Raw genomic sequence first — 15995 nt, forward strand, 5'->3', positions numbered from 1 at the left:
GATGAGCGCTGCCTGGTTTCCTCCAGACGTGACGCTTGGCATTTAGGCCAAGAGTTCAATCTTTGTTTCATTAGACCAGAGAATTTAGTTTCTCATGGTCTGAGAGTCCTTCAGGTGCCTTTTGGCAAACTCCAGGCGGGCTGTCATGTGCCTTTTACTGAGGAGTGGCTTCCGTCTGGCCACTCTACCATACAGGCCTGATTGGTGGAGTACTGCAGAGATGGTTGTCCTCCTGGAAGGTTCTCCTCTCTTCACAGTGCAACGCTGGAGCTCTGTCAGAGTGACCATCGGGTTCTTGGTCACCTCCCTGACTAAGGCCCTTCTCCCCCGATCGCTCAGTTTGGCCGGGCGGCCAGCTCTAGGAAGAGTCCTGGTGGTTCCAAACTTCTTCCATTTACGGATGATAGAGGCCACTGTGCTCATTGGGACCTTCAATGCTGCAGACATTTTTATGTACCCTTCCCCAGATCTGTGCCTTGATACGATCCTGTCTCGGAGGTCTACAGACAATTCCTTGGACTTCATGGCTTGGTTTGTGCTTTGACATGCACTGTCAGCTGTGGGACCTTATATAGACGGTGTGTGCCTTTCCAAATCCTGTCCAATCAACTGAATTGACCACAGGTGGACTCCAATAAAGTTGTAGAAACATCTCAAGGATGACCAGTGGATACAGGATGCACCTGAGCTCAATTTTGAGTGTCATGGCAAAGGCTGTGAATACTTATGTACATGTGGCTTTATCGTTTTTTATTTTTCATAAATTTGCAAAAAATTCCCAAAAACTTTTTCCACATTATCATTATGGGTTATTATGTGTAGAATTTTGAGGGAAAAAAATAATTTAATCCATTTTGGAATAAGGCTGTAACATAACAAAACGTGGAAAAAGTGAACTGCTGTGAATACTTTCCGGATGCACTGTATAATTTCTACCCCTTCCCAATTTCATTTATAACTATAAATGAGGGTATTTTTAGAAAGTAGGTCCCAGAAAAAAAAATCTCTCTGGCCATGTGGAAATCTTTATCCCTGAACAGGTTATAAAGTACCTCACCTCCGCATCCAGGCGGTTAAATGATTGAACTTGTTATTTACCTATTGATAAGATGTGAGCAGCAGCATCCTATGCTTGAAAGTCTCACACGGAGTTAATGTCACATCAATCCAAAGATAATGAGTTTATTGTGTTTGTCTTTCTATGCTCTGCCGTGTTGGTTATCATGTGCAGAACCAACATATATACGTTTCTTTCCTAAGACCTTTGAGAGAATCTCTATTTAGAAATTCCCCTAAATGTCTCTTATGAAACATCGTTCAACCACATGAAAAATAAACTGCTGGTTTTATTGTCAGGCAGTTTCAATATTGATAAAGCTGTGGTGAGATTTGAATGTTCCACTCACCTCTGGGAGGAAAACAAAGATGAGACATCTGCAAACAGTTTCACAGTTTCACACCGTGCTCGCTCTTAGTTTAATCTCTCCCTGTCTTTATCTCACTCTATCGCTGTTAGAAGATTTTGTTTTTTTCTGTCAAAAAACTAGTGCACACAAAACAAAAATATGCACATATTTGATACAACAAAGATGTGGGATCACAAAAAGTTTAAACACATTTCCAAATGGAAATTCTTTCTGTCTGATAGTTGCATTTTTTGTATCCTGTCACTTTCAATGTTTTATAACATATGACCGAAGGACTGCAGTTGAAAATCAACACTGGCACATGTGAGAAAGTGTTTATTAATGCCCATATTTATGATGAAAATGAAATAAAAATGTATAATAAAAGTTTTTGAAAGTTATAATTTGAATAAGAATTTGTTTATTTTTCAACAGGAGTGGGTTCACTAGCCTATACTTCTGTAGGTGCCTGGAAATAATGTGCAGTGTAAAATAATTCTATATTAGTATTTAGTATATTAGTAATTCTATAGTGGTATCATATATTTATTTACACATTAACTATTTAACTTATAGCTATTTCCGCCGCACCAACATGAGTCAGCAGTAACAATTTGAAATAGTTAACTAAAAGTAACAGGGTTTGTGGTTGCAACATGTGGCCTTGGCTACTCCCAATAGAACCACTGTAAACGTGACAAAAGATACCAAGTTTAAACATGGACAATGACAGGAAAAGTCATTTATTAAAAAAAAGAGAACTTTGACAATTTAAATAGATAATGTTGAATAATGTCAGGGGTTAATAAAAACAATTGTCAAAAAGGTTTGACTTAAGTTTGTGTAAAGCCATAGTTACTCTGTTGTGGTGGAATTTTTTTAAATTATTAAATGGGTGTTTACTTCATTTTTGTATAATCTTGTTTTGTATAATCTGTAAATGAGCTGAGATGAGGTGGCGTTGTTGAAGATTCTCTCTGGTTATTCTTTCAGCTGCACTTAGTCATCGAAGTGTTTTAGTTTTAGTCGTATACACATTTACATATGGAGCCAGGGTTAATATGCGCAAGAATGTTTCCTGTTGCATCCAACACTCATCTACCACAGTTAGTCATTTCATTCACGAAACAGAAATCCCCTCCTGTCAACCACTTGCTCCTTAACGTACTTTAAATGCGATGGCTTTGCCATTTTTCAATGACACAACAGAATCTGAAACATAAACATCTTGATAAGTCGACTCGTGTCTTTATTCACAGAGGGCAAAACGTTCCGGCTCAGAATCAGACACCACAAACATGGTTTAGTCTCAGGTATGAAACTTAATAAGCTGTTTTTATTTAGTAAGGGACAATGTTTTAATTGAACAGGATAAAAACACTTAACTGGCCACACAGATTTAATATACAAACTAATTTATATCAGTCGGCCTCCTCATAGTAATCAAGGAGGAAGATTAATTACCTCCACCAGGGAGGGTGTGTATTTAACCCCTGTCCGTTTGTTTGTTTATCAGCAGGATTACACAATAAAAGAATCCATAAAAACTGGGTCAAGAATCAACTCATTAAACTTTGGAGCCGATCCAGAAAAGAGGTAGTTCCAGGTACTTTTTTGTCACTATTTTTAACATTGCAAGATAGAGATTTTATTTACATTTTCACCAATTTCCCTGAGAATAGTTTATGAATCTTAATCAACGAAATCAGGCTCATTTAGGGGACGTATAGCAGATTTAATCGTGGTTTCATAGGGGACTGTTGGGCCTTGGTGGAGGCATGTGCTCTACTGAGTGTCAGTCCAGTTTTATACTACTGATCATTCTTCTTTTTATTTAAACTGTCATATAAAACTTATTGGGCAATAACAGTGGCATAATGTGTTTGGTGATTTCCTGCTGACGGTGAAAATATTGTGACTGTAACTCCTGACTGAGGAAGATTGGTCTCCAATAAAGATAAACAGGTGCTTACACACAAACCTAACTTACAAACAGCTCCATCAGTGAGAGGTGTGTGTGCTTAAAGGGATGATTCACAGAAAAATTTATAGTCACTCATTATCTACTCTCCACTGTGCCAATGGAGGGGTGGGTGAAGTGTTTGAGTCCAAAAAACACTTTTGGAGTTTCAGGGGTAAACAGTGTTGCAGCCAAATCCAATGCAATTGAAGTAAATGGCGACCACTACTTCAAACGTAATAAAACAACAGAAAGAAACACAACATGCCTCCATACTGCTCGTGTGGTGTCATCCAAGTGTCCGCAAGCCCTGACATTCAAATTTGACTCGAAATGACGTCATTTACACTGTGGTTTAATCCTAAAAGTCTGCAACTGCAGTGTGTGCGTGTTTCCAGTGTGTGCGTGCAAATGTGAACGCAGCTCCGAGGAGGATATCAGAGGAGATTTAGGCTTAAAACTTGGTGTAAATGATACCATATTGGATTTGGCTGCAACACTGTTTATCCCTGAAACTCCAAAAGTGTTTTGTGGACTCAAACACTCTATCAGCATAATGGTGAGTAGATAATGAGTGAATTGAAATTTTTCGCTGAGCTATCCCTTTAATACAAGAAAAGAAATAATACAACATTTTATCTTTAACTTAGAGTTATGTGAGTATACAACCAGGTGTGTGTTTGTTAGCGTGTCTCTCAATGTCAGAATCAAGTCTTTTATATACGGATTGGAGTGTCTACCACTTTCTGGCCCTCCAGCTGCAGTCTTCAGCAGGATCATCACTATAAGCAACACTTATGGTGTATGTATAGTTTATGGGTATAGTTAGTATAGTTATAGTACCCATAAAAACATATAACCGCAGGTGTGCCAATGCAGACTAGGGACTAGTGTCAGGACAGGGATAGTCACTCCCACAGGCCAACCAAGGAAACCAGTTCTCTCAATAGGTGAACTGTCCAGTCCATTCAAGATGACCCAGGAGCAGAGAGGAGGAGCTGAGACAGACATCAGCTTGGCGAAGCTGTGCTGAATCCGCTCAAACACACCTGGGACATGGAAGAGAAAGGCTGTTCACACGGGGAGTATTTTGTGCAGAGGGAGGTTCTGGATGAGCTGCGTCTGGATGAAGTGGCGCAAAAACGGACGTGGACCGATTCACCGAACCTGGGGGAACGGGTGAAAGAGTCCCTGAGGTAAAAACAAAAAAAAGGACACGTGGGGAGAGTGGTGTAACAGGCAACAAATGAGAAAACTGGAAAAGCCTGAGACAATGACACAAACTGACAACACTGATATGTTTGTATTTGGCTTTGTAATGTTTATTTTTTGTGTGTGTGGCTTTGCTTTGCCTCTGGCTGCTCAAAAATGACTTACAATAATTAAATAGTCATGAATAAGTCTGTGTGTGTTCATGGCAATTGTGTTAGTCAACTGTTTTCCCCTCTCAAAGCAAAACAGTGATGATTAAAAAAAGCTTTAATCATGTAATGAATGACAATGAGTGAGCAAAGTCCATTTATTCAGCTGGAAGCACCAGTCACACATTATATGAGACATACTAACCAGTCACAACGTAGCACATATCATTAGAAGTGAAAAGCAGCACACTGACTTTAAAAGGCCTGTTGATAAAAACTGAGTTTTTTCACGATAAACTAATCACTCTGCTTCGAGTAATGATTTACTTTTTTGGGTGGCCGAGTTAAAAATCGACTCTTTCACTGAAAATCCAGAATTCATAACCATACAAATATCCAGTCCATTTTCATGTGTGTATGTGCACCTGAGGTTTCTGCTCTTCCACATCACACTGACTGCAAGTTATTAGTTATTATTAAACGATTTTATTCATTCATCGAATGCATTTAGAAAATCTGCCTGTAGTGTTGTAGCAATAACAGATTTACAATTAGTGGAGGACTTATATCATTTCACAAATTTTTTTCTTATCCTTGTACATGAACGTTTAAGCCGGACAATTCAGAATTCAGTGGATAATTCTCCAAGCAATTTTTGGTTTTAGGTAGTTGGTTCATTTGTGTGTTTGTTTTTAAGCAAGATTACACAAAAACATCTGAACGGATTACCACCAAACTTGGTGGACAGACGTGGTATGGGTCAGGGAAGAACCCATAAAATGTTGGTGCGGATCCGGATCAGGGGGCAGATCCAGGATAAGAAGTTTTCAACGTTTTCTCCATTTTCCCAAAGAATGTTTCATGGATCATAGTAAAATATATCAGGCATATTTAGGGAAAGGGAACTGATATCTATGAGTAGGTGAGATGTGATGCAGCTTGATTGAATTTAAAGGTTCAGTGTGTAGAATTTAGTGACATCTAGTGGTGAAGTTGCATGTTGCAGCTGAATACCCCTCACCTCACCCTCCCCTTCTAAACACGAAAGAGAACCTGTGGTAGCCTTCAGTTGTCATAAAAAGTCTAAAGGTGTTTAGTTTGTCTAGTTTGGACTACAGTAAAAAACATGGCGGCCTCCGTAGAGAGGACCAACTCCTGATGTAAATATAAAGTATTTAAATATAAAGGGCTCTTTCTAGGGTAAAGAAAAAAACAATTCATACAATTTAGATGATTACACACTAATGAAAACACAAGGATTATTTTATATTCAATTTCTGCCAATAGATCCCTTTCACCTAAATCTTACAGTACACACTGAAGCTTGAAGGAGCTTGTTGGGACTTGGTGGATGCAGGTTCTAAATGTGAAATTACTTGTGTGTCTCAGTAAAATGAATGTTATTTATTTCTGTTGCAGATGTTCGGTGCCCAGGCTGAAGCACACAGTGGTGAGCTGGGTGCCTGTTCTTGGCTGGCTGCCTCAATACTCCATCAGAGAAAATGCAATTGGAGACCTGATCGCTGGCTGCAGTGTGGGAATCATGCATCTGCCGCAGGGTTTGTATATATGGATGTGCAGAGTGGAGGGAGCTCAGAGTTCGTCCACATTACACCTCACGAACTTTAAAAGTTCAGTTTGACATTTTGGGATCTACGCTCATGCTGTTTCATAAGTGAGGTAAAAAATAATCTGTGCCACTCTCATATCGATCCAAGCGAGGCTGCTTCCAGTCTTTATGCAAAGTTATACTAAACACCTCCTTGCTGTACCTTCATATTTAATGGACATGAGAGTGGTAATGGTATCAAAACTCTGATCTCAGCAATTAAAGCAAAAAAGCTTTTCCAATAATACCAAAGAACTTGTTGAAAAATTACCAAAACTAAAAATGTGCATGCAGATTATGCATATTCTCCCTAGTCTACAGTATTAGTGCTGTAAAAGACCTATTCTATTGTAATTAAAGATAATCTCTCAATATATTTATTTTATATTTTTTATAGATTCTTGTAGCGTCGTAACCCCCAGATAGGAGTGGAGGATGCTATTTGGCACTGAAAACTTGCAAAAAGCATTACTGGAAAAGCAGGAGTAGGTGAAGGGAAAATGTGCATTTTAATAACAAGAAGGTACTACAACACAAAAACCAAATGATCCCTGGTAAATGTAACCAAACTAAATCATACTAGAGAAAGAAAAAGAGCACAAAACTAGAAAAATCCGCAGCCTCATCGCAAACTGCCAACTCCTGTTTAATGTAGGGAGACAGTGGGGAGAAATCACCCTTTTCACAATTCTTTAGATAATTTTTTTCTTTCTTTTTACTTATTTTATCTTTAGTAGTTTAATTTTAGTTTTTATTGTCACGTGTCAATTAATTTTATTGCCTGCAAATTAACTTTTGTTATGTGTGTAATGTCCATGTGTGACCATGTGGTTTGTACACAACACAAAAACAGCCACAATATAGCCACCTTAGCTAACATCACATTTGTTTTACATAAGGTAGAGGGCTTTTTCTTCATAATTTTTTTAATAATAATTTTTTTTTTACCAGGTATGGCGTATGCTCTTCTGGCTTCCCTACCCCCTGTGATTGGCCTGTATACTTCTCTATTCCCGGTGCTGGTCTACTTCATCTTTGGCACCTCCAGACACCTCTCCATAGGTGAGAAAGAGTGTGTGTCTGTGGCCTCTTGTCATTAAGACTAAAATAAACATAACAAAGTGAGTTCACTATGGATAATCCTGGTTGATGCGTCCGTGTGAATCTACATGCTTTTGAATTTCCAGGTACGTTTGCTGTGATGAGCATCGTGATTGGGGGTGTGACGGAGAGGCTGGCACCCGACAGTAACTTTATCGTAAACGGCACCAACCACAGTGTGAATTTTGAAGCTCGGGATGCCATGAGGGTAAAGGTAGCATGTTCCCTCACAGTCTTGACAGGGATCTTTCAGGTGTGTGTTTCTGTCCTTTTCAACCAAACAGCCCTTTTACATCATATTTCACTGCTCTTGATTAACCCTCTCTCTTTTTGTTCCCTGACCTAAGATCTTGTTTTTTGTGGTGAGGTTTGGTTTCGTGGTCACGTACCTGTCCGAGCCGCTGATCCGTGGCTACACTACAGGGTCAGCGTGTCATGTGTGTGCCTCACAGCTCAAGTACCTGTTTGGAGTCACACCATCTCGATTCACAGGTCCTCTCTCCCTTATCTATGTGAGTATGTCAGGCACGATGCAACTACAATATGGAAACACACAAGAAAGTAATTGATAGTTTGGTAAATCTTACGTTGTTTTATTTTATTTAGACCATTAGGAGTGTTGATTCAACAACACCTAACTTTATATTTAAGCTAAGACTTTTATAGTTTACCCTTTCATTTCCTTTTTTTCCCTTTTTTTCTATGACACAATAATCACTCAACAAATTCCCATGAATTTTTGTGGAGGGTTGGGAAGAACCTTTTACGTTTTGTTGTGGATCTAGAACAGAGGCAGATCCAGGAAATATTTTTCACTTTCTTTAACATTGCGATCAGTCTGCATGTTTGTTCATTTGTCAGCAGAAATTACACAAGGAACTACGGAACACTTTCATAATCACAGTTTGCATTTTATGCTGGATACTGGCCCAGACAGCACACAGATGTGGGCCAGTTCAGTCACCTCTGACCTTCTTGTGACCCGGACAAAATGTTGCCCACTTGTAAAATATCAAATGTGGCCTTTTTTGGCAAACTTTTGTGCATTAACCTGACCTCAGAGTTGTTGTATTGTCTTGTGTGACCAGAGACAGGCCAGAGGGCAGAGCAAGATTTAAACACCAGGTTCATTGAATTGTTTTCAAACCCTCTCTCTCTCCTCCATCCTTCTCTCCTCCACTCTTTTTGCTCATAGACTCTGGTGGATATTTGCCGACTGCTGCCTCAGACCCAGGTGCCGGAGCTGGTGGTCAGCCTGGTGTCGCTCACTGTTCTCATTGTGGCCAAAGAAATCAATGACTGTTACAAACAGAAGCTGCCGATTCCCATCCCTGTGGAACTGATAGTTGTGAGTCTGTCTGTTCCTCTAGTCTCTCATACAGCAGGTGCATTCGGCTAATCGTCCAGCAGGGGGCACCCTGACCACAGTTGACCTAGCTCTACACGTGCTGCCTGTGCTCAAACTGAGGATTTACTTCACATGTTGAAGCGGCATTGCCTTTGTCTTTTCTCAACAGATCATAGCAGCAACAATCATCACCCACTTCTGTGGACTTGACAAAAAATACGACCTTGATGTTGTTGGGCAGATTCCCAGTGGGTGAGCTCATGTGTGTGTCTGCAATGAGTTTGTGTGGACAAAACAGAAAGAGAAAGTGAAGGCAGGGGTGAGACTGAGGACAGCTGTTTGAACAAGACTGTTTACAAGACAGAGAAGCACCAGATTTTCTTGTTTGATATGTAGAGTTGTTTATAAGACAAACAGGGTCACAGATTGTGGATTCCTGGGGGAATAGTCCATTAGTGAGATTGCTTTGTCATATTCATGGAAATGTACTTTGAAACAAATATTTAAATGTTTCTAAGTGATTGAAAAGGTTAATGAGTTTGCCAGCTTCAGCTTGTGGATGTAACAATAACAGGTAGCTACCACCTGAAGCTAGTGCTAAACCAATAGTCAGCAAAAGGTCACACGTGAATGTTGCTACAGTTTGAAAAGTGTTACAAGAAAACTCTTAGTTAAATCTTTTTGAATGTCAAGATGTTGGAACAGCCTCAGGGAAAATGTCACATACCCCTAGGATCTGATTGGACACTACACTGATACAAACTTCAACCATTCACCTTCTACTCCTGCTCCAGGCTCAAAGCCCCTCAAGTTCCAGATACCTCTTTTTTCTCCGAGATGATAGGCGATGCCTTCACTGTGGCCATCGTGGGCTACGCTATCAACATTTCCCTCGGCAAAACGTTTGGCCTTAAACATGGCTATAAGGTGGACAGCAACCAGGTGAGGCATAAAACACACTGTAGTTCTCACAAGAAGCTGTGAGAGTCTGTGTCCCTGCTCCCGTCTGACTCTCTGCTAACAGGGGAGAGCCAAACCTCAACTTAATCTTAGACTTAACTCTATGCTGTCACTATGCATTATGTTATCCTGGATCAACAGCACACACACAGTTACTTAAAGACATTATTATGTAACAATTCTTCATGAAAATGTAAAAGAAACAACAACTAGACCTATGTTATATATTTAGTTTACTTGTGTACTTATTTATTATTTACAAATGTATGATCAATGATGGGAATTGTCAATTAAATGGTGGTTATAACTAAAATGCATATAACTTTTGCAACTAATAAAAGTAGAAACACAATATACAATTATCACATGCACCAAGGCTTTTAATTTACAAAGTGTGAGTCATCCAGGACTCACACACCTCACAGTGCCATGGATATACACTTGGAGTTACTTGGCATAAATCTGACATATGTAAACACGTTTGTATGAGACACAGAAGTAGAAATTGGATCGTGGACTCTACAGAAATGTGTTTATCATCCACATCAGTCATGATGATGCAAATACTTTCTCTTCTCTCTTCTCTGAACATTTATTCTTTATGCCACAACCTGCTTCCTATTTGCTTGCACAGCAGGCCATGCCTTCACTTCACTGAATGATTAATGTTCCCCTAAAAATACATACACAGAGCAGCCAAACTTTTTTTCCCATCCCTTTAGCTCTTATTATTGTCTGCAACACATGGACTTACAGTACACACACTTGCAGAGGCATGTGACTGGGATCATTGTGCTCCAAAGAGAGGGATGGGTTGGGAGCACTCACAGTCTCTAAGAGCCCGCCTGCTGAATCATTAATGCCCAACAAGCTTTGTGCAATGAAGTGTCTCTTAAATATGCACAGCATTGCTCTCAGGGTGTCGGTCATGTGTTGAGAATTGCCATAAAACAACAGTAGATTAATGTTATTGGCCCACAGGTCACAGACTCCAGACCCTAAAGGTCTTGATGTTAATACCAGCAAATGTCAGGATTAATATAATCAGCTTAATAAACGTGCGTGTTACTACTTCAAACTGTACCTGTCTGTCTGTTTCTTTTTAATTCCAGGAGCTGGTTGCTCTGGGTCTTAGTAACACTATTGGCAGCTTCTTTCAGTGTTACTCTGTGACCTGCTCGCTGTCTCGCAGCCTCATCCAGGAGAGCACAGGGGGCAAGACACAAGTAAACACGTGTACACAAACATGCACAGAAAGCACAATACACCTATGATCAACCGGAGACCAGTGACTGTACAATAAGAGTGTGTGTGTGTGTGTGTGTGTGTGTTTTGTCAGGTTGCGGGAGTGATTTCATCCATCATTGTGCTGATCACAGTTTGGAAAATTGGTGCTCTCTTTGAAGATCTCCCCAAGGTAACACTCTCCTCTCTGCACCATTTCTTGCTAACGATCACCATCTCTCCTGGCATTACAATTTAATAACCAATAAGCCTGTGTGTGTGTGTGTGTGTGTGTGTGTGTGTGTGTGTGTGTGTGTGTGTGTGTGTGTGTGTGTGTGTGTGTGTGTGTGTGTGTGTGTGTGTGTGTGTGTGTGTGTGTGTGTGTGTGTGTGTGTGTGTGTGTTTGTTCCTCAGGCTATTTTAGCCACAATAGTGTTTGCGAACTTGAAAGGGATGTTTAAGCAGTTCATGGATGTGCCGATGCTGTGGAGGACGAACAAGGTTGATCTGGTACGACTAAATCCAGCCCAGTTAAAAACTGTGAATGTTACTGCGTCACTGTTTGACCCCATTGACTCTCAGTGTTTATACTGCCCTCTAGCTGGTGTGGGTGGTAACATTAATAAGCACCATCCTGCTCAACCTGGACCTGGGTCTGGCTGTCTCCATTGGCTTTTCCATGCTCACTTTCATCTTCAGAACACAACGGTAACTACGCACCACTGATTATTAATTATTGACGTGCATGCAGCCATAGTGAGACAATCCTCATGTGATTTTTCTTCGAGCTTCAGGGGAGTTGTTTCTCTAATTTTGCCACTTCAATACCTTTCAGACCCCGTTACTCCATCTTGGGCCACGTGCCAGGCACTGACTTGTATCTAGACACAGACGCCTACGGGGGGGTAAGAATCTTTCAGTGCTAAGTACCTTTTGCCTCAATAGAGAGTTAAAGGGCCAGGTCACTAAATTTCAACAGTCACATTTTCTGATTAATCTCTTGTGTTCTGTAGCCATGACATGCAGCTTTGGTTTTATTCATTTATTTATTTTAACCTTTCTCGTCCTGTTCCTTAAAATGGTGCATGCATTTCTGGCAGTGCCCTCATTAATATTCTATAGAGTTCTCTGGCAGGTTCAGTTCTCCTCAGTAGAAAGTAATTTAATATATTGACCTTGCTCAAACCATTATTCAGAGAAAGTCAGGTTCGGTCCCCCTCTTTGGTCCGGACTGAAAGATCTCAACAACTGCCAAGAAATGTTGTACAGACATCCACATATGCACAAAGGATAAATACTAATGAATTTTCCATAGTTGTAGTCTTAAAATGAAAGGTCTCCAGTACTAATGGACAGACTGTAATGTGATCCCTTAAGATTTCATTTTATAACATCCAAAATTTACATTTGTCCAACCTGCAAAACTACTGTTCTTCCCATTGGGCTCAGCTGTATTCTGTGTTTAGTGCCAACTAGCAAATGTTACCACCATAGACTGTATAAAGCTGGACAACTCATCTCTTCTTCCACCCTCTATTCTGAAATGCCGACATCTTGCACATTTGGAGCCACAGTTTGCCCAGTAGCAATCAGGGGATGAAGTTAGCGAGGTTAGCTTCAAATAACCAAACTTATCAGAAACATGAACACTTGAACATACATAAGTCTGGTAAAAACTACCCAAAAATGACAAAAATAAACATATTTGACATACACTTTTAAGAAACTTTTTAGTTTCACCCATGTCCCTTTCATTAGCATGGAAGAAGTGGGGTTTATGACCTTTACTGCAGCCAGCCACTAGGTGGCGCTCGATACATTTTGTAAACATACAGCTGCTAAACATCATCATGTTATTGGGCATGTTAACCTCCTTATGTTAGCATGCTGTGCACATGCAAAGAGCTGCTACCTTGTCTGTAGACTCTCGTAGTCTGGTTCAGATGTAGTTTTCCGGATGCTTACATTTCAGTTATTAGGTAAACAAAAGAAAAAACATCAGAAATACTGGATACTAACTATAAAAATATTTTTCAGAAATTTGGTTGAACCGTCCCTTTTAGATGAGCACTGTTGATGCTTAGATCACCAGTGGTAGTAAAGCTTCATTTAGACAAACAACACCTGGGGGAGGTAGAAATTGCCAATGAGAGCAGAACCAGGTGTGATGTTCTGAACTCTTCTACCTCATGATGTCTCCCCGCAGACTGAAGAGATTCCAGGAATAAAAATCTTCCGCTCATCTACGACTATCTGCTACACAAATGCTGAGATGTACTTGGAGGCCCTGCAAGGGAAGGTTTGTGTGTGAGGCTCCATGAATGTTGGTGTATGTTTGTGTGCTGCTGTGCGTTTGATTACAAGATGTAAATCCTTGTCCCATCTACGGCACCTTTAATTGCTTTCATTATCTCACCCACTCATCTCACCCTCTCTTTTCTCTCTTTAATGTGGTGCTCGGGCTTTTTGTGCAGAGTGGAATTGAAATCAGTAAGCTGCTGGCGGCAAAGAAGACGCGAGACGCGGAGCTGAAGCCTAAACAGGAGAAAGAGGAAGCAAAAACGGAGGAAAAGAAACAAGTACAATACAAATAACATGTTCAGGGACACCTTCATTCCTCCGGAATGAAAGCAATAGCTTATAAAATTCAGCTGATGTTTTCCCTAATTGTTGTTCCCTCTTTTTCAACCTAGTGGAAGCAAAAAGCGGTCAGAGACATGTCCATTCCCGCTCTCTCTTTGACAGAGTTGACTGAGGGCAAAGTCTCTGCAGGACTGAGTCAGGGGAACAGTGCAGCCGTAACCTCTACAAATGGCCTTAGTAAAGGACAAGTAAACTCGGCTTATGAACCTGACTCAGTCATGCAGGACTCCGATTTAGACACGGGTTGCCACGGTGATGAAAACATCTACCAGGAACCGCACCATGGTGATGAGGAGAAGGAGGGGACCTGTGGATCAGATGTCCACAGCATCATCTTGGACATGTCGACAACCGGCTTTGTGGACACAGTCACTACAAATACATTGAAAAATGTGTGTTTTGTATTGTTGATGGTGACATGATCTGATATTTTGTGTTGAATGGGCGCACACAGGTTCAACTTTAGACAGAGGACAAACAAAGTAATGTCTATCTTTTTCTCCCAGATTTTCAGGGACTTCGGGCAGATTAATATAAACATTTATCTCACGGGATGCCAAGGTGAGTGGCACACCAGACAAAACAGAGACAAAGTTAATGACCCTAATGCAGAGTCAAATCACTGGAGCTCTAGATACTGAATGCGTCAAGGTCTCAGCCTCAGTGGCGCCACATTGTTCCTCATCTGACATGTCACTCAAACATAAATATTTATCTCTACAATCATAAAAATGCTTTCCCTCTCATGGTCTCTCACTGTCACGCCTGCTTTCCTCTCTGTGTAGCCTGTGTTGTGGAGCAACTGGACACTGCCGGTTTCTTCTCAGAGTCCATCCCGAAGAGCAGGTTGTTTGTCACAGTTCATGATGCCGTGCTTCACATTCTCAAGAAACTGGGGCTGAGAGACTTTGTACTTGTACGTTCATCGCCGTGAATGTTCATTAACACTTCTTAGATCCTTCAGCTTCACTCAATTATCATCGCTGGCTCATATTCCTAGCCTTCAATCTTCCCCGTCTTTTTTTCCCAGGACGTTCCCTGCAGCACCCCGATGTAACCAACAGGGGTCAGACTGTTCCAACCCTCGCCATCCTCCCCCTCCTCCACTGTGGTCCACTCCTCACTATTGGTCGTCACTGTCTCCTCCCCCTTCAGTGGGGGAGAATGCACCACCTTGACATGGCGGCCGGTTGCCATGGAAATCCAGGGAGCCGTTACTGTGGCAACGGGCTTTTTATGATATCGCCTAATGAGATAGCCAGCAATACGTCATCGTAGCTCTCTCTCTCTCTCTCTCTCTCTCTCTCTCTCTCTCTCTCTCTCTCTCTCTCTCTCTCTCTCTCTCTCTCTCTCTCACTCTGTGGTGTGTGCATGAGCCACAGAGGAGGCGCGGGATGAGTGGGAGAATGTAACAGACGAATAAGAGTCTGTATTTATAGTCGGTGTGAGAGAGTGAGTGAAAGGTTGACTGTGGGGGGGGGAAACTCATATTTGAGAGGTGTTGTTGTGAACAGACGCACCACGATGTGTGTGCATGTGTCAGTCTGTCAGTCCGCTGTGTGGGTTTTCTGGGATCTATGCAGTTGGCCCTCGTGTTCTGTTTGTAAGGGAAACCCACATGTCTTGTAACACAAATCAATAGAATGTAAATATTTGTCATTTATAGGACAAGACTGTGCCCTCTGGGGACGAGGAGGGGGGGCCTTAATCCTGTTATTACCACCCATTCAATTCCAAACGGCTGCAAGAAGGAGCTGAAGTGCAGATATGGTGTAATAGGTGTCAACAGCGTGGGTGTATTTACAGTCAGTAATCACACATCTGATTCTCTACTTTTGGGGATGCAGTCTTGTCTCATCATCTATCATAACTCTCTTGCGTTTGCTGAACAGTGTATCGTAATAGACGGTACACAGTACATGTTACATGTGTATTTCAATGATTTGGGTTGTCCCTTCCAAGTATATCTGCGTCAGGCCTTAAAAAGTTTTGTAATTATTTTGACCTTCGGGAAATGTATTCAAGTGCTTTCGTGTGCAATTCTGTAGATGTGAAAAATGTGCGTCGTTATCATGTTTGCCCAAAGTTGCACAGTTTCTCACCGGCAGAAATAAATTGTCTTCCTGCAGAAGCTACAGTATGTGTGACAGACATCCTACTCCAATGTAAACAAGGGCTAAAACAGAAACACATTTCCTTGTGCCTGTTGCTCAACACTGTGTCCACAGACTGATAACACTTCCAGTGCAACGCTTTATCAATATTTATCCGTCAAATGTCTCTTGGAATTTATTTTTTATACATGTGTAACATATCTAATGTAAATTCTGCACATATCCACGGGTTTGTTTTGTGTAAATAAAGATTCACAAAAACACAGAGC

General features: G+C 41.0%; 1 protein-coding gene across 1 annotated transcript; it reads left to right on the forward strand.

Moving 5' to 3' along the window:
• The first annotated feature begins 4422 nt into the window (after positions 1 to 4422).
• Positions 4423 to 15994, forward strand: LOC118110414 (solute carrier family 26 member 6-like). The gene is made up of 19 exons (XM_035158118.2): positions 4423 to 4562; positions 6147 to 6286; positions 7288 to 7398; positions 7524 to 7690; positions 7785 to 7949; positions 8633 to 8785; positions 8955 to 9037; positions 9580 to 9727; positions 10858 to 10971; positions 11085 to 11162; positions 11384 to 11479; positions 11571 to 11677; positions 11805 to 11874; positions 13176 to 13268; positions 13444 to 13548; positions 13663 to 14004; positions 14119 to 14173; positions 14398 to 14528; positions 14643 to 15994. Exons 1-19 carry the CDS (start codon positions 4423 to 4425, stop codon positions 14667 to 14669), a joined length of 2325 nt encoding a protein of 774 aa, XP_035014009.2. The 3' UTR covers positions 14670 to 15994.
• Position 15995: the final 1 nt, after the last annotated feature.

This window comes from Hippoglossus stenolepis, chromosome 6, assembly GCF_022539355.2.
Source record: "Hippoglossus stenolepis isolate QCI-W04-F060 chromosome 6, HSTE1.2, whole genome shotgun sequence".
Classification (NCBI taxonomy): domain Eukaryota; kingdom Metazoa; phylum Chordata; class Actinopteri; order Pleuronectiformes; family Pleuronectidae; genus Hippoglossus; species Hippoglossus stenolepis.